General features: G+C 47.7%; 5 protein-coding genes across 10 annotated transcripts; 3 read left to right on the top strand and 2 right to left on the bottom strand.

Annotated features, from left to right (window-relative positions):
* The first annotated feature begins 250 nt into the window (after positions 1-250).
* On the top strand, positions 251-4,586 carry cdk15 (cyclin-dependent kinase 15). Of its 3 annotated transcripts, none has more exons than XR_012597589.1 (12): positions 333-1,213; positions 1,289-1,435; positions 1,514-1,608; positions 1,710-1,789; positions 1,864-1,958; positions 2,047-2,109; positions 2,199-2,443; positions 2,511-2,604; positions 3,775-3,849; positions 3,925-3,973; positions 4,045-4,187; positions 4,269-4,586. XR_012597589.1 is itself a non-coding variant. In XM_074664457.1 (12 exons), exons 1-12 carry the CDS (start codon positions 1,028-1,030, stop codon positions 4,379-4,381), a joined length of 1,374 nt encoding a protein of 457 aa, XP_074520558.1. In that variant the 5' UTR covers positions 349-1,027; the 3' UTR covers positions 4,382-4,586. The 3 variants fall into 3 exon arrangements, 1 of the variants encoding a protein (XP_074520558.1); XM_074664457.1 differs by having other exon boundaries at positions 349-1,213; positions 3,786-3,849; XR_012597588.1 differs by having other exon boundaries at positions 251-1,213; positions 3,925-4,187.
* Positions 4,587-5,268: 682 nt separating this feature from the next.
* LOC141785705 (frizzled-7-A-like) lies at positions 5,269-7,945 on the top strand. Its single transcript, XM_074664142.1, has 2 exons — positions 5,269-6,897; positions 7,757-7,945. Exons 1-2 carry the CDS (start codon positions 5,269-5,271, stop codon positions 7,943-7,945), a joined length of 1,818 nt encoding a protein of 605 aa, XP_074520243.1.
* A 553-nt stretch (positions 7,946-8,498) lies between these two features.
* LOC141785897 (claudin-24-like) lies at positions 8,499-9,516 on the bottom strand. The gene has a single exon (XM_074664500.1). It carries the CDS (start codon positions 9,493-9,495, stop codon positions 8,815-8,817), a length of 681 nt encoding a protein of 226 aa, XP_074520601.1. The 5' UTR covers positions 9,496-9,516; the 3' UTR covers positions 8,499-8,814.
* A 905-nt stretch (positions 9,517-10,421) lies between these two features.
* On the top strand, positions 10,422-11,477 carry dph3 (diphthamide biosynthesis 3). The gene is made up of 3 exons (XM_074664499.1): positions 10,422-10,602; positions 10,997-11,071; positions 11,235-11,477. Exons 1-3 carry the CDS (start codon positions 10,495-10,497, stop codon positions 11,313-11,315), a joined length of 264 nt encoding a protein of 87 aa, XP_074520600.1. The 5' UTR covers positions 10,422-10,494; the 3' UTR covers positions 11,316-11,477.
* Positions 11,478-12,117: 640 nt separating this feature from the next.
* On the bottom strand, positions 12,118-21,571 carry lrrfip1b (leucine rich repeat (in FLII) interacting protein 1b). Of its 4 annotated transcripts, XM_074664428.1 has the most exons (19): positions 20,970-21,571; positions 18,960-19,046; positions 18,270-18,287; positions 18,073-18,120; positions 17,559-17,603; positions 17,272-17,322; positions 17,043-17,120; positions 16,861-16,896; positions 16,649-16,774; positions 16,402-16,572; positions 16,232-16,324; positions 15,991-16,083; positions 15,743-15,835; positions 15,514-15,652; positions 13,596-13,645; positions 13,404-13,512; positions 13,229-13,308; positions 13,034-13,138; positions 12,119-12,952 (listed from the first exon to the last, which is right to left on the bottom strand). In XM_074664428.1, exons 1-19 carry the CDS (start codon positions 21,057-21,059, stop codon positions 12,842-12,844), a joined length of 1,623 nt encoding a protein of 540 aa, XP_074520529.1. In that variant the 5' UTR covers positions 21,060-21,571; the 3' UTR covers positions 12,119-12,841. The 4 variants fall into 4 exon arrangements, with proteins under 4 accessions (XP_074520531.1, XP_074520529.1, XP_074520530.1 ...); XM_074664429.1 differs by lacking the exon at positions 17,043-17,120; XM_074664430.1 differs by lacking the exons at positions 15,743-15,835; positions 15,991-16,083 and having other exon boundaries at positions 12,118-12,952.
* Between the last annotated feature and the right edge of the window lie 262 nt (positions 21,572-21,833).

Below are 21,833 nucleotides of genomic sequence, written 5' to 3'. Positions count from 1 at the left end.
TTTGTTTACAATGACAATTTGATTCATCAACACAATGATGATTTAAATTCAAACACACCGACCAATCACAGCTCAGCACACTGCTGCAGGTGTGTCTCTCAGGTCCAGGCTCATTTAGGAACAGGTGAGTGTAAGCTGAGGTGTGGCTCAGATAGGAAGGGTGTGTGTCTTGAGTTTTTAAGGTCGCGGGTTCGATCCTGCGCTGGCGCTTGTTGAAGTTTTTAAATTCAGGTGAAGCGTACTTTCAGGTGGATGCTCCATGTTATGATGTCATGATGTCCATGAATTAAACACACTCTGGTTTACAGCTCTGACAGCTTTATCTAACATTGTGTCTCCTTTCCCTTTCTCTGACTCTCACCTGTGCTGGATTACCTGATAATGATTTTCAATGAGATGTAATTCACCTGGATGGCCACTAGATGGCAGTGGGCGTGCAGGTGGAATGTTTGGATTCTCAGTTTTTAAACAAAAGAGTAAAAGAAGACTTTTCCACAGAAGAGAGGGGCTACAGGTGAGTCCACTGGTTTTATACTTCCTGTAAACAAACAGGTGTGTGAGCTCTTCACAAACCTTCCTCATCACAAATGCACACTGGGTAATTAACACTGATCCTAGGACGCACTTCCTGGTCGAAATCTATTCCTCTCCGAGTGAAACGAGGATTTATTTCACGCTTTAATTCAATGTGTGGTGTATCCAGGTAGACAGTCACACCTGGTTGGATCATTTCAATGTTTACAAGACTCTGATCAGCTGTTCTGTGTTTTTTTCACACCTAAGAAGGACCATGAGCAAGAGTAAAGACACAGACCTAAGTCCTGAACCTGGACCTGGACCCAGCTGTGCATCATTAAAGAGTGATTCTTGATGTACTTCCCTGAAGTGGCCACACGGGGGCAGCACATTCACACTCACAGGGTTGAATGGAGTCTGTTGTTCAGACACAGACGGTCATGAGACCCTGTTTGCTCGTCCTGAACCCTCACAGTCATATGAGACCGTGAGAGCTGGGCGAAGGAGGAAGATGGAGGAGCTGTCCCGGTGGGCGACGGAGGTCCGGAGCTGGGCCAGGAGGTGCTGCTGTGGAGAGGAAGACCCGGAGGAAGGAGGAGGGAGGGAAGGAGCCAAGGAAGAAGAGGAGGAGGAGGAGGAGGAGGTGGTGGTGGACTTTGGGAAGAGTAAAAGTTCAGCCTCACTTCCTCCTGCTGAGGTACGACCTTCATCTGACGGATCAACAGGTGAGTCCTGATCCTCTTTCTGAACCCGGTCTCTGTTTCTGTCCCAGCTGGATCCAGACCACTCCCCCGCGCCCCCCTCTGGGTCCCAGCCTCACTGGTTCCACACCCTGCAGACCAGACGCCTCAAAGTGCAGCGAGGACGCAGCAACAGCGACCCTCTGGGAGGGAACGGCATCCAGGACCACTTCACCTGGGTGAGGACACACACCTGTCTCACCTGTCTCACCTGAACATGAGAACACAGTCTACCTGACGTGTCTGGTGTCCCTCAGAGACCTGGTCTGCAGTTTGGGGCGGCTCACTCCTACGTCAGTCTGGAGAAGCTTGGAGAAGGAGCGTACGCCTCCGTGTACAAAGGCGTCAGCAGGTCAGTCTCACCTGTCTCACCTGTCTCACCTGTCTCACCTGTCGTAGGTTTGATGTAACTTTGAATTTGAGGTGTAAACTTTATCTGTTGCCTGTTTGGAGGATAAACGGTCAGCTGGTGGCTCTGAAGGTGATCCGTATGAAGACGGAGGAGGGCATCCCGTTCACCGCCATCAGAGAAGGTAGGACACACACCTGAGGCTGGGTCAGGTGGACACACACCTGAAGCGTCACATTGTCTAATATTTGTTTTTAGCCTCTCTGCTCAAAGGTCTGAAACACGCCAACATCGTCGTCCTGCACGACATCATCCACACGAGGGAGTCGCTCACCTTCGTCTTTGAATACGTGGTGAGCCTCCATGTTTCTTCTTCGTGTGTTTTTTCTCCTGCAGCACACCTTGAATGTTTCATTCTTCTTCGTGTGTTTTCTTCTGCAGCAGACCGACCTGTCTGAGTACATGACTCAACACCCTGGAGGTCTCCACTCGCACAACGTCCGGGTTAGTGACCAGGAAACAGCCTCACAGATGTTGTTGTTGTTGTTGTTGTTGTTGTTGTTGTTGTTTTGTGATTGTTGTCGTTGTCTCAGCTCTTCATGTTCCAGCTGCTGCGCGCGCTGTGTTACATCCACAGTCGCAGGATCCTCCACAGAGACCTGAAGCCTCAGAACCTGCTCATCAGCTACCTCGGAGAACTCAAGATGGCAGACTTCGGCCTGGCTCGGTCCAAGTCCATACCGAGCCAGACGTTCTCCTCGGAGGTGGTGACGCTGTGGTACCGCCCCCCTGACGTCCTGCTGGGCTCCACGGATTACTCCACGGCTCTGGATATATGGTGAGGGTTTGTTTGTTGTGTCTCTGAGGCGACTTCCTGTTGACACGTTTGTCTGTGTTTGAATCAGGGGAGCTGGGTGCATCTTCATCGAGATGCTGCAGGGGGCGCCGGCGTTTCCAGGAGTCACTGATGTGTTCGAGCAGCTTCAGCGGATCTGGACGGTGAGGATGAGTCCTCGTCTTTATTAGGGTCCTTCGTTTAATACCAAACATGACCCCCGACATCCCATAATAAGCTCTGTGCAGCAACCGGGGCACACAAAAATGGTCCTAGCACGGGCTAGGAATGTCATACAGAGATGAAACCAACACCAAAACGTTTGTGGCATCAAAACGCAAAAAACATACATTGATACCTCTGACCTATCTCCAACAGGAAGCCAGCAATTTGCCTTTCAAAATAAGATTCCTCACATTTTTTTACCCTTTTCGCAAAAATTATCTCATCCGAAACCAAAAATGGTACTGGCTTGAAAATTGGCTCACATGACAGACCAGACTCTGCTCTACAAAACTTATGTAGGAAGTTGTGATTTCGGGCCCGGTTTTCGAATGGCGAGCGCTCAAAGTCGCTGACCGCTTTCAATGTTTTCCATGTTAGCAGATGAGGAGAACGTGTTTCAGCTCCACACACATCATCCTAGTGCCGCATTTGGGCCTCTAGAGAAAAAAGTGAAAGTCATACAGCTTTAAAAATGACATGGTTGGATTCCTGACAAAATTTCCTACAAAAGTATCATATTTTTACACAGATTAAGGCAACATTCTGGCCTATAGGAGAAGTAGTTTGAACTTTTTCTAAAATAAATCCTCTATTTTCCGCGCTCTGGGCCAGGTTGTCTGACGCATTTGGGCCTCTAGGGAAAAAAGTAAAACTCGTACAGCTTTAAAAATGCCAAAAATGGATTCCTGACAAAATTTCCTATCATACATGATATTATTACTCAGATTGGGGTAAAATTGTGGACTCTGTGAGGACTTCTTTACATTAGATGGCTGATAAACTCTCAGTCTACACTCTGTTTGATTTCTGTCACGCTAATCAGGAGTTCCATGCAGCTGATGATGTCACTCAGAATCACAGAGGATACGTTACCATGGTAACAACTGACTTCCCCGGCATCCCATAATATGCTCTCAACATCCACACACTCTTAAACAGCCATAGCAGCCAGTAGGAATGTCGTAGAGAGATGAAACCAACGCCAAAATGTACGTCTCAAAGAGACGCACGACATGACAAACCAGCAACAGACCTGAGGACCCGTCTAACGCTGCTTGTAGCTTTAATTATTAAAATGATTTTTATTGGTTTGTGTGTTGATCTTTGAGTCTGACTCCAGGTCGTTGGCGTTCCCTCTGAGGACACCTGGCCTGGAGTCAGCCAGCTGCCCAACTACAGACCAGGTGAGTTAACCACGCCCACTTCCTGTTGATTCTCCGTTTATTGGTTTAATATCCCTGTCTCCGTTTCCTCCACAGAGCTCTTCGTTCACTCCAAACCCAAACAGTTCAGGACGGTCTGGAAACGGTGAGCGGAAAAACTCTGAGCAGATTTTTTATTCAGGGATAAAACCTCACGTGTCTCTGGATGTGGATCAGGTTCAACCAGCTGCCGTATAAAACTGAGGATCTGGCCCACATGATGCTGAAGGGGCTCCCCTCAGACCGTATCTCAGCTCAGGACTCTCTGCAGCACCTGTACTTCAGCACGCTGCCTCCTCCCATCATGCACCTGAGAGACAGTGAGTGTTTTCATTCAGACGTCACTTTTATCGAAGCGTTGGCGACCAGCTCGAGTCTTTCTTTCTGTCTTTCTTTTTCAGCCGTGTCCATCTTCAAGGTTCCTGGTGTTCGTCTGGAGACGGAGGTCAGGGACGTGTCGCGGCCCGGGCGGAGGATCAAACCGTCTCTGCTGCACGCCAACACGTGCTGGTGAACGATGAGGTGGAGGCAGAGCGACGCTCACCTGAGTCAGCTGACGATAACATCCACGGAGTCACAGATTTGAATATTTACAGCTCCCTCTGCGCTCCTCGCCCCCTGAGGTCCTCCTCTTAGCATACGTTAGCATATTTTAGCATTAGTTAGCTGTGTTTGTGAAGACTGTTGGTGTGCTGAGGCTGTCACACTGATGATGATGATGATGAATAAAGTTTGTTTTTCTAAAAACTTCCTCTTTCGTCAAACTTTTTCCTCCATCAATAAAAAGTCAGATCTTAAAAACTTGAAGCTTCTTTTTTGTTAGCGTTGACATACCGTTAGCATAACAAGCAGCGGCTCGCGTTAGCATCAAAGCTAGGATGTTTAAAGTCGCGGGTGATGTTGGAATTTCCTTCATGGCGTGTTGAGTATCTGTTTTTATAAATGTCTGTCTCTTTGTTTTGTGTGTGATTGAAGTCGCCGCATTAGCGTGTTAGCGCCGCGTCGTGCTCATGTTTTAATGTATGAACCGTGGTCGTCGTGAGTGATCGACAGCGTGATTGATGGAGAGATAAAAGAGGAGTCTGAATATTAAAGTCTGTTTGTGTTTGCTCCAACATTTGATGACAGGAAATAAGTTCCCGATCAAACGTCGTCATAAATAAATCATGTTCGCTCCCTGGAGACCTCGGAGTTTGAGCGCGCTCTTTGTCTCAGTTCGTCTACACTTCGATCTTTGTTGTTGCTAACGTGCTAATCTGGATTAACACTCAGATTTAAAGCAGCAGGGCGCGGTTTCCAGGCTCCTCCTCCTCCTGACTGTGGAGACGAGGAGAGGGGAGTCATTCCTGGAGACGACGCCGAGGAGAAACAGCTCCACGCTCGTGTGTCAGGGTTTGGATCATGTTCTGCTCTCTCCTCCTCCTCCTCCTCCTCCTCCTCCTCCAGCCGAGCCCGGCTCAGCACCAGAGAGCGATCCCCGTCCCCGATCACGGCTTCTGTCAGCCCATCTCCATCCCTCTGTGCACCGACATCGCCTACAACGAGACCATCATGCCCAACCTGCTGGGACACGCCAACCAGGAGGAGGCGGGGCTGGAGGTGCACCAGTTCTACCCGCTGGTCCAGGTCCGGTGCTCTGAGGATCTGAAGTTCTTCCTGTGCTCCGTGTACGCCCCGGTCTGCACCGTTCTGGACCGAGCCATCCCCCCCTGCAGGTCTCTGTGTGAGCGCGCTCGGCAGGGCTGCGAGGCGCTCATGAATAAATTCGGCTTCCCGTGGCCTGAGAGGCTTCGCTGCGAGGGATTCCCGATCCACGGCGCCGGGGAGATCTGCGTAGGTCAGAACGTGACGGACGCAGACAGCCAGACGTCGCACCCTGCCGTGCTGCCGACAAGCCGGACTAACCCTGAGTTCACCTGCCCCCCTCAGCTCCAGGTACCCGCGCACCTGAGCTACCACTTCCTGGGAGCGAAGGACTGCGGCGCTCCGTGTGAGGCGTCAGTTCCTGGTGGACTCTTCAGCGAGGAGGAGCTGAAGTTCGCCCGGGTCTGGGTCGGCGCCTGGTCCGTTCTCTGCTGCGCGAGCACGTTATTCACCGTGCTCACCTTCCTGCTGGACGCGGGGAGGTTTCGATACCCCGAGAGGCCGATCGTGTTCCTGTCCGGGTGCTGCTTCATGGTGGCGTTGGCGTACGCTGCTGGCGTCCTGCTGGAGAACAGAGCAGCGTGCGTTGATAAGATGGCGGCGGATGGTTTGACGATGGTGGTTCAGGGGACGAGGAAGGAAGGCTGCACCGTCCTCTTCATCGTCCTCTACTTCTTCGGCATGGCGAGCGCCGTCTGGTGGGTGGTGCTGTCGCTCGCCTGGTTTCTGTCCGCGGGGCTGAAGTGGGGTCACGAAGCAATCGAGGCGAAGTCTCAGTACTTCCACCTGGTGGCGTGGGCGCTACCAGCGGTGAAAACCATCATCATCCTGATGAGAGGTCAGGTGGACGGCGACGTGTTGACAGGCGTCTGCTACGTGGGGGTCAACAACATGGACGCCCAGCTCCGCTTCGTGCTGGCGCCACTCCTCATCTACCTCCTCGTTGGCGTTTCCTTCCTGCTGGCGGGCTTCATGTCGCTCCTTCGTATCCGCACCGTCATGAAGCAGGGCAGCAACAGGACGCAGCAGCTGGAGAAGCTGATGCTGCGGATCGCTTTGTTTGGCGTCCTGTACGCCGTGCCCACCGCCGCCGTCATCGCCTGCTGCTTCTACGAGCAGGCGTACAGGCCGCAGTGGGAGAGGGCGTGGCTTCTGCAGACCTGCCGACGCTTCTCCGTGCCGTGCCCCTCTGGAAGCTCCGCCCCTCACATGCCGGACTTCACCGTGTTCATGATGAAGTACTCGATGATCCTGCTCGTCGGGATCACGTCTGGATTCTGGATCTGGTCCAAGAAGACGCTGCAGACATGGCGCCTGTTTTTTGAGAGAATTCACGAGACCACGGTGTGGGAGGCGCCCTCAGGTGGCGAGGAGGTGAACTGCACGGTTAGATGATCTCCTATCAGGTGTTTGAACGATGGACTCACCTGAGTTTGAGCAGATGTTGTGACTCTGTGTGACCACCGGGGGGCGACAGTGTGACATTTTCTCTTTCATTCCTCAGGTGTGTGTGTGTCTAAGTGTGTGTGTGCATGCGTGTGTGTGTGTGTGTGTGTTATCTTGTATCAAACACTTTATTCAGTTGTAACTTTCTGACTCTCTGAGAGGATCTTCACTCAGAAACAGACAAGAGTCTGAAAAACCATCTGTCAGCTTCACAACATGTGAGTTTACACACACACACACACACACACACACACACACACACACACACACACACACACACACACACACCCAGTCCCATGTGATAAGCTCAATGACTTCCTGTCTTCTGCTGCTGTTGGACTCGGATCAAAACAAAAAAAAAAACAGCCTCCTTTGTTCCCGTCTGTTACAATACTGAGAGGAACACACACACACACTCACACACTCACACACACACACACACGCAGCTTCAGTGGGCCTGTTTTCTCACTAAGAGTCACTAATTTATGACTTTATTTTCGTTGTTTTATTTTTGTTTTTGGCTGATCCGCAGATTTCTTTCCATCCGTGCTTCCTGCACAGTTTGATAAGACACACACACACACACACACACACACACGCTTCAGACACTCACACACACGTACAGAAACAGTCTGAGCTCCTGTTTTATAACTTTCTGACGTGTTGAAGTGTTTCTGTCGTGTTTGGTTTCAGCCTGATTCTCTGAGTTTGTGATGTTTGTCCTGCTGTGGGTAAAGATGGACGACACGACGGCCTTTAAGTGAAGCCTGACAGGTGATGACATGTTTCACATTCACAGTCCGTGCACCACCTCCAGCTGCAGACACACACCTTAAAGATGAAGATGCTGTTTGTCCTGAGCTCAGAGGAAGTCTTCGACGGTTGCCGCCCTGTGCGGGGAGCGTCTGCAGGCGCTCCGTCGCTCCTTCACACCCCGGAGGAGATGGATCTTTCCGTCAGCTTGTCAGTGAGCCAGGTGAACATCTGAAAAATTGAGCGTGGAGAGCAGAGACGTGCGGTTCCCACCGTCGACCTGCTGTGAGGACAAACGGGGACGGACCCCGCTCTGCATCCTGGACCTGATCCTCTGCATACAGGAGGGTTTGTCGGCGTTGGCAGAGCTGGCAGCGTTTCCCTGTTTGTCTTGGTGATGAGAGTCGCTGTGAAACAATGCGAGGGTGAGGGGTTAACTTCCTGTCTCGATCCAGGTTTTTATAAATGGCCGCTCCATTGTCCCGAGGAGGAAAGGAGCAATTAAAGAGCGGGCGGCGTGCTGCGAGATCCAGCAGCTCAGACTCTTTCATGTTTGTCCTGGCACTGTGTGTCACTGTGTGTGTTTTCATATCTCTGTGAGGACACACACACACACTCACTCACACATCTGGAGGCCAGCGAAGCACTCAACCCTGCAGTTCCCTGAGTGTCCACTAGGTGTGAGTTTATAAACACAGCAGAGTGATGCATCCTGGGTACCTAACGAGTTTGATTTTCTGAGGTTACAACAATCAAAGGACGACGACGGCGTGTGTGTGTGTGATTGATTTATTGATTATAAAAGATTTTGGTCACATGGTCTTTGAAGCAGCTGATCTGTCTGCAGGAAAACTCTAGAAACACGATACAATCTGAGCGGCAGACGCCAAGCATCAAACATGTCAACAGGAAGAGGAAACGCAGTCAGAGGACGAGGACCTGGTCTGTCAAAGATCCTCTGAATGTCACAACAAATCATCACAAACCAGCTCAACACAAGCAGCTTTCAGCTCACTGATTCAGAAACTCAGAGTCACTCACATCAAGTCCAAGTCCTGCTACAGGGGGACCAAGTCCCTGATGGAGATCTGGCCTCCGCTGGTCTCAGACGTATTCGGTCCTGGTCTTGAAGGGGGGTCCTTGGTGTCCTGGGTCAGCTTTGATCAGCTGGAGGGGCACAGGTGTGTGCCAGCTCTCCCTCTGCCCACACAAACAGGAAGCGATGAGCAGCGCCCCCCCCACCAGGTTCAGGACTCCACCGGCCCAGCCGCAGAACAGAGCGTCCCCGAACTCCCAGCGCGGCACCATCTCGGGCACGTCATGGTCGTGGTAGTGCAGGACGGCGAGATGGGCCATGTACGAGACCGGGACCAGGCCCAGCACCCCTGCCACCAGGCACAGCACCCCCCCTGCTGCCTTCATCGCCCTCTTGTGGCAGCAGGGGCGGCGGTTGGCGGGCACCGAGCAGCAGATGATGACATGTAGGCCGGGGACGGCCAGCAGGAGCCCCAGCAGCCCCGCCCCCAGTGTCAGCACCATGAAGATCCGGGCCAGTTTGATGTTGGGGGGGAGGCCCAGCAGGCCTTCATAGGGTCTGCACTCCAGCCCCCCGTGCTCCTGGATCACGCAGGTCTCCCACAGGCCCAGCTCGTAGAACTCGGTGGGCAGCAGCTCGGTGGACAGCGTGAGCCACGAGGTCATCAGTGTAGTGGCCAGCGAGCACAGCCAGCCCGCCCCTGCCAGCCCAACCCCCCCCAGCTCCAGAGCCTGAACGCTCGGGTCCATGACGGTGCCGCTCCACGTCTCAGGATCCTCGAGTCTCTGCGGTCCAGGTCTTTACCTCCCGCCTCCCTCCCCGGGCCAGAGGAGGGGGGGCTCCTCGCTGGGACATCACTCCCTCCTCCAGGGAGGATCCAGAGCGCCACAGCTGCTGCTGCCAGCGAGAGAGAGTCGAACCCTCCTGACCCCCCCTGCCCTAGACCGGACGCTGTGATTGGCTGTTCCTGCAAACAACAGCATCATTGATCCGCCTGCAGCAGGAAGTGATCACACGCACACACACGCACGATGAAGGGTGAGGGGGGGTGCTGAGATTTAAAGTGTGTGTGTGTGTGTGTGTGTGTGTGTGTGTGTGTGTGTGTGTGTGTGTGTGTGTGTGTGTGTTAGAATAAACTTTCACCAGACAAGGAAACATTCCTCTTCCTCCTCTTAATCATCATCATCATCATCAGTGTGTTTGCTCAGTGTTTGTTTGTTGTTGTTGTTTTTGCTTTACTGTCATTTACCTGCACTGTTTGAAAAATCAAAAAAAAAAAAAAAAAAACTCACATAAAAGATTATAATCTGAGTGTAAAACTATGATGGCTTCTGTTTTTTTTTTTCCCTCAGGGAAAAAATAGAAGCACAGCATTATTTTCCATGATTATTTTGATATTTAACTCTAAATATTTATGATTCTTCACTAATTTATTGAACTATCTGTGTCTTTAATTGAAATGTGATTCACTGTATTTACGTAAATTTATCTTAATTTCTTTTTAAAATAATTTAATTGCATTTTTTCAGTGCATTCAATAAAAAAAAATATAAAATAAGAAATGTTTTAGTACTTTAACAGCCGGGTATCAGCGCCCTCCTGTGGACATGCGCAGTAGTTACATTGGTCTGAGCTGCTGCGTCACATATCTGACTCAGCAGCGTGTTTACATCATCATCCCTCGCCTCCCCTACACGTTGGTCTGATGTTGATCCGCGGAGGTTTGGGTCCGGGTCCGGTTCTGGAAGATGTCTGTGTTTCACGACGAGATCGAGATCGAGGACTTTGAGTTCGATGAGGACACGGAGACTTTTTACTTCCCGTGTCCGTGCGGAGACAAGTTCGCTATAACCAAAGTAAGTAGCCGGAGCTAACTGCTAACTGTGTTAGCCTCAGAATCCGGGCCGGGTCTGGTCCTGGTTCAGGCTATCCGAAGTCTGTTAGCCTGTATATGATGCTGTGTGGTTGAGAGCTTATTCTGCCTTTGTTTAAAAGTTGTTTAAGAGTTTTTATTAAAAACCAGTTTAAAGAGTTTAGATCTGTCAGAGAGGAGTCATTAGGCTAACATGTTTCTGATGTTTATAGATGACCTGTCAAAATTGATTCTCTAACTGTACCCGGAACTATAATCCCTTACCCTTTAAATATTTATTTTTTATTTTTATATGCATTTATTTTTTTTTATTATATTTAATTTATTTGGTTTTCAGCTTCTAATGTGTAATGTTGGGCTGGTTTCTTTTAATTCAGGAGGATCTGGAGAACGGTGAGGAGGTGGCGACCTGTCCGAGCTGCTCCCTCATCGTTAGAGTCATCTATGATAAGGTAAGACAGGTGTTCATCACCTCTGGGAAACACTGATTTAAAAACATCTCCTGCAGAAAGCATGAAAAGAACAGCAGTCAAATTTTAACTCCAAACATTAGGAAAAAAACAACAACTTTTTATTGTGTATAACACTGACAGGAAGTGTGTTTCTTGTTTACAGGAGCTGTTCATGTCTGGAGAAATTGTAGAAGCTCCATCGTCGTCTTCAGAACCAAAGCTGGAGCTGGTCCAGTCTTCCTGAACCCTGAGGATCAACAGACTGCTCCTTTAAATCTACATACTGCCTCATTAAATATACAGACTGCTCCTTTAAACCCACTAATCTATGACCTGTAAATATTTCAGATTCAGATGTTAACTTTATTTAACTTTGTGCAAATTTAATACAAAATAAAACATAAACTGGTCAAAATTGTGTTCTCTGTGAAGTCTTTAATTTAACATTTGTGACCCTGAACTTGTGTTTGTGTGTGAGATTTTTATATCTTGTGATTATGCTGTTATACGGCCTCTGTGTGATATCAACGCCCTCTCCTGGTTAAACGGAGACACAGCAGTGGAGGTAGAATGGCTCCACGCGCACCTGTGCAGAGCGACCCGGAAGTAGAACGGGGACAGGTGTAGCCAGAGTGTAGCGCGTGTGTTGAGATGTGTGAGTGTGAGGCAGAAAGAAAACAAGGAGCAAATGAGACAAACTTGATAAAAATATTAAAGATTTTCTACAAAAATACTTCTGCACGTTGAAGCACAGTGTGAACGTCACCGAAAACGGTCAGCTGAGCTTACTTGTGGCTGCACGTGACCGACAGGAAGCGGCGAGAAGGTAGGCAGCCATGTTTTAATCGTTTGTGTACATCCATCACAGCGACAGGAGCAGTTTGTCATCATATCAATGTGATTTCTATTTATTTCTAAACTCTGATTTCTAAATTTAATTTAAAATAATAAAATAAAAATGTAAACAAAAAAAAAAAAACTCAGAAACGTCAGAAATATTTGAAGCGTTTAATGAGGAGCTCTTTAACTTCAAACATCTTTAATCAGCTGATCAGTTATCTGATATATTGAGCTTGAGACACTTCTGTTACTATGGCAACTATAGTCCAGATCACGTCTCCATGGTTGATGCTTGATGATGTCCCTCCTCAGAACTCTTGTCTTAGCTTGCAAAGTCTTAAGATGTTTCAAACTCCTGGAAAGTTTGATCCTGTCCTTGAACACATCATGGTGCTTTCAGGTGCCGTAGGATTTTGCAGAATGAGTTTAGTGTTGAACAATCATTGATCTTTGATTCAAGAACAATCCTCTGATTGGTTCAGTAATGATACACATTCAGGCCTCTACCTGAGCCACAGGAGGCCACGCCCCCTCCCTCACCTGAACGCAGCTCACATCCAAAGGTCTGATCCACAGCCCCCCAAACAAAAATACACCAAAATAAAAGCAACCATAGGAAGAAATCAGTGCCTTTCAAAATAAAATATTTAGAGGAAGAATAAGGAACAAAATAAACACCAAGAGCTGACCCAGTCTGAGCCGGTCTGACCTGGTCCGGTCCCCCTGTAGTTAAGTCTTTGAGGGAAACAGCTGATCAGCTTATCAATCAGCTGATCCGTCATCAGCTGATTGATGCTGATTGCAGGATATGCATTTAAGCTCCGCCCACACTTCTCTGAATACAGTATCAGTCTGTGGTGGACTCTGAGGCCCCGCATGGAGACTCGGCGCAGGACTCGTAGTGGACTAGGACTGGAAGGGGACTCGTGGTCACTGCTGGGCCAGCAGGGCGCTCCTGTTGGCCTTCATCTTGTCCAGGCGTTTGTTGAGGTGAAGGTTACTGAGCTCCAATTCATCGACCCGATCCAACGCCGCACGCAGCTACAGGACAAACACAACAACTTCCTGTCACATGATCATCAACACTTTAAACACACAACACTCTGTGACATGACCTCTGACCTCTCGCTGCAGCTTTCTCTTCTCCACCTTCAGCTCATCTTCAACCTTCTCTGAGTTTTCTGACGCCGTCTTGTATCGAGTCACCTGACCTTCCAGTCTGATCACCTGAGAGTAGATTTTAATAACAGAAACATTTGTTTGAGTTTAAGAAACAGAGTGAGACCTCTGTCCTGAAATCTTTGGCTTGGTGCTCACGTTTTGTTCCAGCGTGGTCACTTCCTGTTCAGATTTGACGAGTTTGAACTTTAGGTCACTGATCTGTCGGTTCGCTTCCCCTGGAGACAGAAAATCAGAGGATCAGGTCTCTGCTGGTTTTAGATAAAGTTAATTATGAAGAAAACAAAGATGCTATATGAAACAGAGGTCTCACTCTGCAGGTCGAGCAGAGACTCCACTCCGTTCTGCAGACCGTCCACCTCTTGGTTCTGGTCTCGGTCCATCCCGTTCTTCTGCTCCAGCTGAGACTGTAACAGCCTCACCTGAAACAAAACAGGAACACATCAATAAAAAACAAGATATTGAAGAATTAATAATTTAAAATTCAGTGAATAACGAACGTTACCTGATCCTGTAGACTCTCCCTCTCCTCAAAGAGCTTCTTCAGCCGCAGCTCTGAAACAACAACCGTCAAAAACTTTAGAAAACGGTCAACGAGATCAACAGAAACTTTTATTTTGAAAAGTGTCACACCTCAGCTGTTAATTTTAGTGAGTTTCTGAGTTTTTTTTTAACATGATTTGACCTTAAAATTTGTCTAAGTATTTCATTAAAATTAAAAACAGAAGAAACCTTTCATCCTTTCAAAATAAAACTACATCCTAAAGAAACACATTTTAATTAAACATACTCTGAGCTGTAATTTTATTAGTGATGATGATGATGATGATGCAGGTTTTTGATCAGATGAGACTTTTTTTAAAATTAAAAAGATTTTATAGAAAAAAAGACTTTAAATCTTTATTTTTTATAATTTATGCTCACGTGTGCATCAACAAAAATAATAAATCTACTGATGAATTGATGTAATTTCATTTTTAACTCCCTTTTAAATGTTTATGATGAGGTTGTTGCTGTGATGAGAGTGTGATATGAAATGAGGGAACAGAAAATGACGCTTTAATCAGTTTAATCATGAAAACAATAATTAATCACTTTAAATCAGATCATGAATGGTTTGAATCTTTGATCAGCTCGTCAGATTTGTAGGATCATGAGATGCTGCAGTCTCCTCTGTGTTTCCTCTCCTCGCCGTCTCCTCTCCTCTCTCCTGGTTGCGTTGCCGGTTGCTGCGTTGCCTCCTCACAGCTGTCCATGTCTCCAACTGACACACCGTCTGGGTTCGACCTCGCCGACTCGTCTCGTCGTCCGTCCCGTGCTTTTGACAGCAGCTCGGGCAGAACCGTGACCATCAGCTCGTCTGCAGTTTGTTCCAGGAGCCGTCTGACCTTTGACCTCTGGACATCTGGAGCTTCTCTGTGATTGGCTGAGGGGTCTGTCCTCCTCTGATTGGGCGGTTTGATAAAAACAAAGGTCTCTGAGCAACTTGTGGACGGATCTGGCTGGAGAAAACCTGTCTCCTCCTCGAGGTCGTTTCTTCCTGATGGACCCTGAACGCCTCCTTCATTTGAGTCTGAAGCCTGACGAGTCTGATTCTCCACAGACGCTCCTGAACACATCCCTCCAGACGCCTGCTCCACCGTGCAATGATCCTCTTGTCCCTCGAGGGTCTTCAGCTCCAGGTCCTGGTCCTCTGAGAGCCTCTTACTGGTCAGGTGATTTCCTGCGTCCTCTGGATCCAACATGTTCTTGATGGTTTCCTGTAAATCTGAGATCCTCCGGCAGATTGAGTCGAGCGTCTGTGACGCTTCAGACGTGAGGCTTTTATTTTGAAGGCACTCTGCCAGGAGAGCTTGGAGATGTTTCAGGGAGGCAGACGAAGCCGTGTCTGTTTTCATGACATCAAGGTGGTCTTCATGAGTCCAGCTGTCCGTCACACCTCGGTCCTGCCTGGTCTCACCTGACACCTCTCGCCCTGCCAAACCTTGAGAGCACAGAGCTTCATCGCTCTCCTCCTCCTCCTCCTCTGCTCCGTCTTTCCCCACGCTGTCAGCTTCAGCGTCAGGTTTTGTTTGGTCCGGTTCTGCAGACGGTCTGGGTCCAGGTTTAGTTTCTCCTTTTAAACTCAGATCTTCAGACTGACTGACTTCCTGCTCTTTGGACCAATCGTCTTCTCTGGATCCTGTGTTTGGATTCCCTGAAACGTCAGGAAGCTGTGGGGTTAAACACGTGTAGCGGAAAGATTTGACAGATTGGACCAATCAGAGACGAGCTGGACGAGAGGAGGAGAGGACGTCAGCGTCAGGTTGTGGGACGACGAGTGTTAGAAAGTGTGTGTGTGTGTGTTAGGGCTCCAGAGATTTGAAGGTTAAACACAAATTAAAAAGACGTCATGCTTCACCTTCCAGGGGACGTTTTCTTACCCAGCACATTTGTTCGGCCATCATATGACATCTCCTGAGCCAATGAGACGGCAGATTCTGCGCTGACGCCATCCTCAGCCTCGGTCTCTCCTGCTTCCCCATTCGCTGAGAGCTCAGGTGTGACGAACACGCCGTGTTTCTGTGAGAGCGACCAGGAAATAAACAAATCAATCACATGATGAAACGTCCTTCACACTCAGACGCTGACATCACGTCAACTCGCCAGTACCTTCAACAAATCAGAGAGTCTGAAAACCTCGACCCTGAGACGATCACGATCGATCCGCACGATGTCAGACATCTCCCTGTGGCGCTCTAACGCCTGACGAAGAGGAAGAGGAGGAGGAGGAGGAGGAGGAGGAAGAGGAGCAGAGGTTAGATGAGTTAGTGCGTCTGTGTCTGAAGTCGTGATTTCAGACACAGACAGGAAGTGAAACAGGAAGTTAAACAGGAAGCAGAACGAGGAGTCTGTCGTACCGCCATCTTCTTGTCCTTCCACTGCAGCGCCTCCTGCAGGTCAGACACCTCCTGACAGTAAGAGCTGCTCCTCACACGGAGCTCAGAAACCTCCTGAAGGAGGAGCGGCCGAGTTGGCGTGTTAGCAAGAGCAGAGCCGGGCAGAAACTTTCAGACTGAGTCAAAGTTTGTTTCCAGGTGTTAGTGAGAGGAACAGGTGAAGGTGTGTGTGTGTGTGTGTGTGTGTGTGTGTGTGACTGACCGTCAGCAGCTCCTCGGTGTGTGTCATGGTCTCCTTCATCTCCTTGAAGCTGAACTGCAGGACGCCGTGAGCCTGGCGCTCGTGCTCCAGCTCCTGAAACGTCGAACACAGACGTGAAAATGATGCATTTGAAATTTTTCAGCCTGATCAACAAACGACCTTTAGGCGACCTTTCTGCTGTCGTCTCTGTGGCGCCGCGTCTCCCAAAGCTCCTCCTCCAGGTCGTTAAGCTCCTCCCTTAACGTGTCCACCTGATACATGAGCGCCGCCTTCTCGTTGTGGAGCTGAGCGTTGGAAACCATCGCGCGCCGGTACTTCTCCTCCGCGTCCGACAGAGAATCCTGAAATAAAGCGAAGAGGAGTTAGATCAAACTCTGATTCAAACTTTAAAACTTTATCATGTTAATGTGTCTGTACCTTTAAGTCTCTGATGGATGCTTCTGTCTCCACAGAGAAAGACGTGTCACAGCTTCCTCTGCGGGATGAAGCTCCGCCCAGAGACGCCAGCGTGGCCGCGGAGAGCGTGGAGGCGGTCCTGGAGCCCTGAGGAGGAAGAGGTGACGTCTTCGTCATGAGTTTTACTCTTTACTGAAGCGTTAGCATCACATTCTTTAATCAGTGTCACTCACTTTGTCCAGGAAGTCTCTCTCAGGTCGCTCCTCCACCTGGAAACACACACACACACACACACACACACACACACACACACACACACACACACACACACACACAAACACAAACACACACACGGTAAATGGGTGATGACAGACGCTGTAACTCTGAGCTGAAGCAGCCAGCAGGGGGCGCTCACCACAGGGCTGGCACGAGCCGAACTGGCCCTAGAGGAGGCCCGAGAACCAGAGCCCAGAAACCCGCTGTAGTCTGAGGGCTGAGGGGTTAGAGGAAGGAGACAGGAAAGGAGGAAAGGAGACAGGAAGGAGAGGAATCAGCTGTTAGTGTTTTGAAGTTAATAAAGAGAGAAGTGAAAGGGTTAACGAAGAAGAAAGGGAAGAGTTCGCTCCTCGTTTAATCAGACTCACCCTGAAGCTTCCTCGACTCCCCACAGACATCCTCTCCTCATCATCGGACATCTGAAACACACACACACACACACGTAAAAACACACACGCAGAGTGATCAGTGTGTGGACGTTCAGAGGATTGTTGTCATGTTGGTTGATTTTATTCTGAAATGTTCACTTCCTGTTTTTATTTGTTTTATTTTCTAAACTCTGAAACTTTATTTATTTTCATTCCCCTGGATGACAGGAAGCAACGCTGGCTAAACAGGAAGTGGAAAAGGTGGCGGCGGATGCAGAGGTACCGACCGAGGCGTGTCTCCGTGAGTGGCGAGCGTACCGCTCACTGTCCTCCTGAAACGCCACCAAGAAGAAAGACCAGTTACACAGCAGACACCACAGAAGAAGAAGAGGAGGAGGAGGAGGAGGCAGGTTTTCTCTGAACACACACACACACACACACACACACACACACACACACACACACACACACACCTGATTGATCTCAGTGATGGGGGGTGTGTTCAGAGGAAACCTGTCAGACGAGCTGAAGGGCGGCACTGATCTCACACATGCAGGTCATTAACTAACTAATTAGTTTCACTAACGAGGTGAATAAATAAACAAACATGGCGTCAGATTATGGATCAGTCTGTTTGATAATCTGAGTCCGTCTGAGCGCGTGCAGAACAAGCAACAACAAACAGGAGCTACTTCCTGTTTACATGCAGCACAAACACAAGCAGAGTCTAAACCAGTCCTTTACAATCTTAACTAGTCTTAACTAGTCTTTAACGAGTCCTCACAGAGACTCGGGTCCTACCATCCACTGCTCAATGTGTCCCCACTTATTGTCCAGACCATAATACTTCTGCAGGAGGAGGAGGAGGAGGAGGAGGAGGAGGAGGAGGAGGAGGAGGAGGAGGAGGAGACAGAGTTAGAGCACGCACAGGGAGACTAACTCCAGCAGCCGTGTGTTTTTAAGGTGGATTTAAGGGGGAATGGATGAGTTAGTCGTACCTTGTGGCTGTGGAAAAGCTGAGGAGAGCAGGGTCAGAAAGGAGAGGAGAAAAAAAGGTTAAAACAGGAGGTCAGAGAGGGTCAGAGAGGGGTTAAAGAGAGGTTTAAATGAAGTTTGTTTGTTTTTAAATCAGGAAAAGTTTCAGACACCAGATGTTGACTTCCTGTCAGGGAGTTTTTCCAAACTAATCCTGAGACGGGGATGAAAAAATGAGTCACGTTTCTTTTTCTCCAAACAGAAAACTACTCATATTTTTAATTAATCAGAGCTGTAAATAATAACAGTGATAAATTATTTATAACTTAAACAGACGAATGTTTTCAGAGTAAAAATTGAAGGACACTCACCGCAGAGACGCTCCCACACTCTGATGATTAAAGCTCCTTAACACTAACTGACCTTTGACCCCAGCCCCTCTAACAATGCTCTGTGATGTCACACAGGTACACTCACCTGACCTCATCATGATCTCAAACAAACCTTTAGCAGAGCTGGATTCAGGATTGATTAATCGGGCTGAATCTTTGAGACGTTATGTAAAATAATCCAAAACACCAAAAATAATCTGAATTAAATTTAATTTTCAGTTTCTGTTAACGTGAGTTATTTTTATTATTCAAGCAGTATGAACCAGTATTTACAGGAAGTGAAGTCTGTGGTGAAATATTTCAAAATAAAGCTCTGCTGACCTCCTTCTGTTGTCGTTCCAGCTCCTTCATCCTGATCTCTCTGGCCTCCGCCCTCGCCGCTCGCTTCGCCGCCAGCCTCGCCTCCGCCTGAGCACAGAAGGTAACAGACAACCCAGTTAATTAGTTAGTTAGTTAGTTAGTCAGATTAACCATTTTTATCTCTGTTTAATAATAAATGATTTTTTCTTCATCTCTCCAGCAGGGGGCGATGTTCTGTCCACCTCCAGGAATGAAGATCGTCCACCTGTCTTCAGGGCGGGAGACACACCCTCCGTCGCCATGACGACAGCAACAAAAACACACCTGAGCGCAGCATGCAGGTAAACCTGTTCTGTCAACACCTCTTTAACACTTTATTAGCCGGACGTAAACAGGAAGTGAACGGTGCGTCCCATCCAGATGGCGTAATAATCTTTGTGTGGTCATGTTGTGATGCAGATTAGTGTTTGTGCTGCTGCAGAGGATTACAGGATAGAGGTCCCACACACACACACACACACACACACACACTGCACACACACACTGACAGACTGCCAGCTCTCAGTAGGTCAATACTGTGACTATTACCATGGCGACAACAGACCTGTTTACAGCCAACATCAAGAAAACTACATCCCTGGTTATCCTGGTCCCAAACTTTTGGGGCGACTAGCGACCCCCTGCTGTGGAAACACACTCCTCTGCTTCCAAAAACAGACAAAAAGGAGCTAAAAAAAAGACCTGAGACGCTTAATAGAGAAAATAGACTCCCTATGGTCACATATGGCTGTGCTCCCTAAATTAATCTGCCTCCACAGATACTGTCATTATCCCGGTTTAGTCACCTCAGGGGTCTCTGACAAAGAAAAACATGCAAACACTTTCTGTTTACACGCTTTTAAAGCAAATTTACCTTCCAGTTATGTTAATAATTCAACACTATTGGATGAAATGTGGAATTGTAAATAGTTTTTTATTCTGAAAAGCGTTTTAAAATCTCCATACCAGTGTTTTGTGATCCCCTTTATGTGTGTTTTACCATAAACCTCGCTTCAGGTACAGACAGCAGGTGTGATCACACACTCACACACCCCACGCACACACATACACAGGTGAATGCAGTCAGGCAGGTGTGTGTTTACCTGCTTAGGCATGAGAGTCATGTGACTCAGCAGGTTTCCTCATCTTATCAATCATCTTTGAACCGACATGTTAACCCCACTCCCACCAAGATATCAAAATAACAAAAATAATACAAAACAATAAGAATAAAATAAAAACACTGCAAATACTAAGTAAAATAACAGTGAAAATAACTGATAATTCTTATAATAAATCACACTTAAAAATAAAAAATAATAAACAAATAAAAATAATAAAATAAATAAAATAAAAATAAATAAATAAATCTAAAATAAATAAATAATAAATAAATTAAAAAATAAATAAATAAAAATAAAAAATAAAAGTAGTATTTGTATTATTATTGTTAATATTATAGGCAGCAGCTTGTAGGACACAAACAGCGCCACGATTACAAATGAATAAAGCAGCAATAAAACATCACAACAACAACAACAAACAGATTTGTTTCCTCCTGAGTGAGCGCCTCATTCATCAGACTCACATTCCACAGCAGAATGTAGGACACACACACTTTCCCACACACACACTTTCCCACACACACACACACACACACTTTCCCCCCCACACACACACACACACTGGACATAGAGACTCTTTGTTGTGGATCTAGTTTATAAAACAATAATTTTCTGATGTTTTGATTGTTTTGTTGATGTATTGATGGATCAGCTGACTGTTCATAGACAGGAAGACTTCAAAATAAAGTTCATAAAATCAAAGTGTTATGAAACAGAGGATACAGAGGAGAGCTGATCATAAACTGTTATTTATTTATTGTTGATTTATTTTTGTTTTGTTACATTTGTTTGGGTTATTTAAGATATAGATCTTATTGTTTAATCTATAATCAGTCCATAGTCATGTAATAATCAATAACCGACTCACCTCTCGGGCGATCTGGTCCAGAGCATCATCCTCAGCGGTCAGCTTCTCCCGGTTCGGGATCCTCTTCCTGCCGGGTCCCTGAGTCCCCATCAGGAGGGCTGCTGTAGTCCGGATCACACAGATCCACAGAGGGTGACTCTTCTCTGGGTCATAAACCACTTCTAGTGCTCGGTTACTCGGTCTCCCAGTCCTGGTTTCAGATCACCTCCATCATCCGGAGACAATCGAGTAATCCAGAGTCTCGACCCGGTCCACGATCAGGACTCAGAGAGAATAATCCCGGTTTTGGGATTACAGCTTTCTGATGCGGGCCGATCTGCTAACGTTAGCTTGTGCTAACAGTCAGAACCGGAGAACCGGAATAATCCGAGTCAGTCTCTCGCTTCAGACCGGACCATCCAGTCCACAATGCGGCTAAATCTGCCGGTAAACCCGTTAATCCTCCAGTATTTGCACCTTCCGCTAACACTCACCGAACCGGGCTCCTTTTCCTCCCGGTCCCTGAAGCTAACACGGTTAACGTCTTCAGGTGAGCCGCAGGTGAGCTGGTACCGGACCGTGAACGCACCGTGATGGTCCGCAGTGACACACCGAGGGAGGAGGAGGCTTTTATTGTGGAGGAGGAATGTTTACTGTGTGAAGCTGGGCACTACAGGAAGTTCGTGATTTCAGAATAAAAGCGTATCCTCGTTTCACTCGTTTAAATAGTTGATTAGTGAAGGTAAACTCAACTGAAATAACATTTTAAGACGACCCATATTCACTGCCATTAAACTTAAAACTATTTTATCAATCTTACTCCCCTCTATAAAGTCATAGTCAAGTTTATTCAATTTTTTGTAAAATGAATGCTTTTATTTTGAA

This window comes from Halichoeres trimaculatus, unplaced genomic scaffold (assembly GCF_033239565.1).
Source record: "Halichoeres trimaculatus isolate MK-OKI-2021-1 unplaced genomic scaffold, fHalTri1.1 fHalTri1_scaffold_24, whole genome shotgun sequence".
Taxonomy (NCBI): domain Eukaryota; kingdom Metazoa; phylum Chordata; class Actinopteri; order Labriformes; family Labridae; genus Halichoeres; species Halichoeres trimaculatus.
The sequence above is the reverse complement of the archived record's forward strand: the minus strand, read 5'-3'. Positions and strand labels throughout refer to the sequence as shown.

What these genes read in the sequence shown, in the direction of transcription:
- cdk15 (XM_074664457.1), top strand. Translation starts at nt 1,028, where the DNA reads ATGGAGGAGCTGTCCCGGTGGGCGACGGAGGTCCGGAGCTGGGCCAGG. An exon ending in GTTCACCGCCATCAGAGAAG is followed by an intron (nt 1,790 to 1,863) that starts GTAGGACACACA and finishes ATTTGTTTTTAG; the next exon opens with CCTCTCTGCTCAAAGGTCTG. An exon ending in GCTGCCCAACTACAGACCAG is followed by an intron (nt 3,850 to 3,924) that starts GTGAGTTAACCA and finishes TTTCCTCCACAG; the next exon opens with AGCTCTTCGTTCACTCCAAA.
- LOC141785705 (XM_074664142.1), top strand. Translation starts at nt 5,269, where the DNA reads ATGTTCTGCTCTCTCCTCCTCCTCCTCCTCCTCCTCCTCCTCCAGCCG. An exon ending in GCGAGGAGGTGAACTGCACG is followed by an intron (nt 6,898 to 7,756) that starts GTTAGATGATCT and finishes TCACATTCACAG; the next exon opens with TCCGTGCACCACCTCCAGCT.
- LOC141785897 (XM_074664500.1), bottom strand. Translation starts at nt 9,495, where the DNA reads ATGGACCCGAGCGTTCAGGCTCTGGAGCTGGGGGGGGTTGGGCTGGCA.
- dph3 (XM_074664499.1), top strand. Translation starts at nt 10,495, where the DNA reads ATGTCTGTGTTTCACGACGAGATCGAGATCGAGGACTTTGAGTTCGAT. An exon ending in ACAAGTTCGCTATAACCAAA is followed by an intron (nt 10,603 to 10,996) that starts GTAAGTAGCCGG and finishes CTTTTAATTCAG; the next exon opens with GAGGATCTGGAGAACGGTGA. An exon ending in TTAGAGTCATCTATGATAAG is followed by an intron (nt 11,072 to 11,234) that starts GTAAGACAGGTG and finishes TCTTGTTTACAG; the next exon opens with GAGCTGTTCATGTCTGGAGA.
- lrrfip1b (XM_074664428.1), bottom strand. Translation starts at nt 21,059, where the DNA reads ATGGGGACTCAGGGACCCGGCAGGAAGAGGATCCCGAACCGGGAGAAG. An exon ending in ACACCGAGGAGCTGCTGACG is followed by an intron (nt 16,084 to 16,231) that starts GTCAGTCACACA and finishes CTCCTCCTTCAG; the next exon opens with GAGGTTTCTGAGCTCCGTGT. An exon ending in TGGCCGAACAAATGTGCTGG is followed by an intron (nt 13,646 to 15,513) that starts GTAAGAAAACGT and finishes TTGTTGTTTCAG; the next exon opens with AGCTGCGGCTGAAGAAGCTC.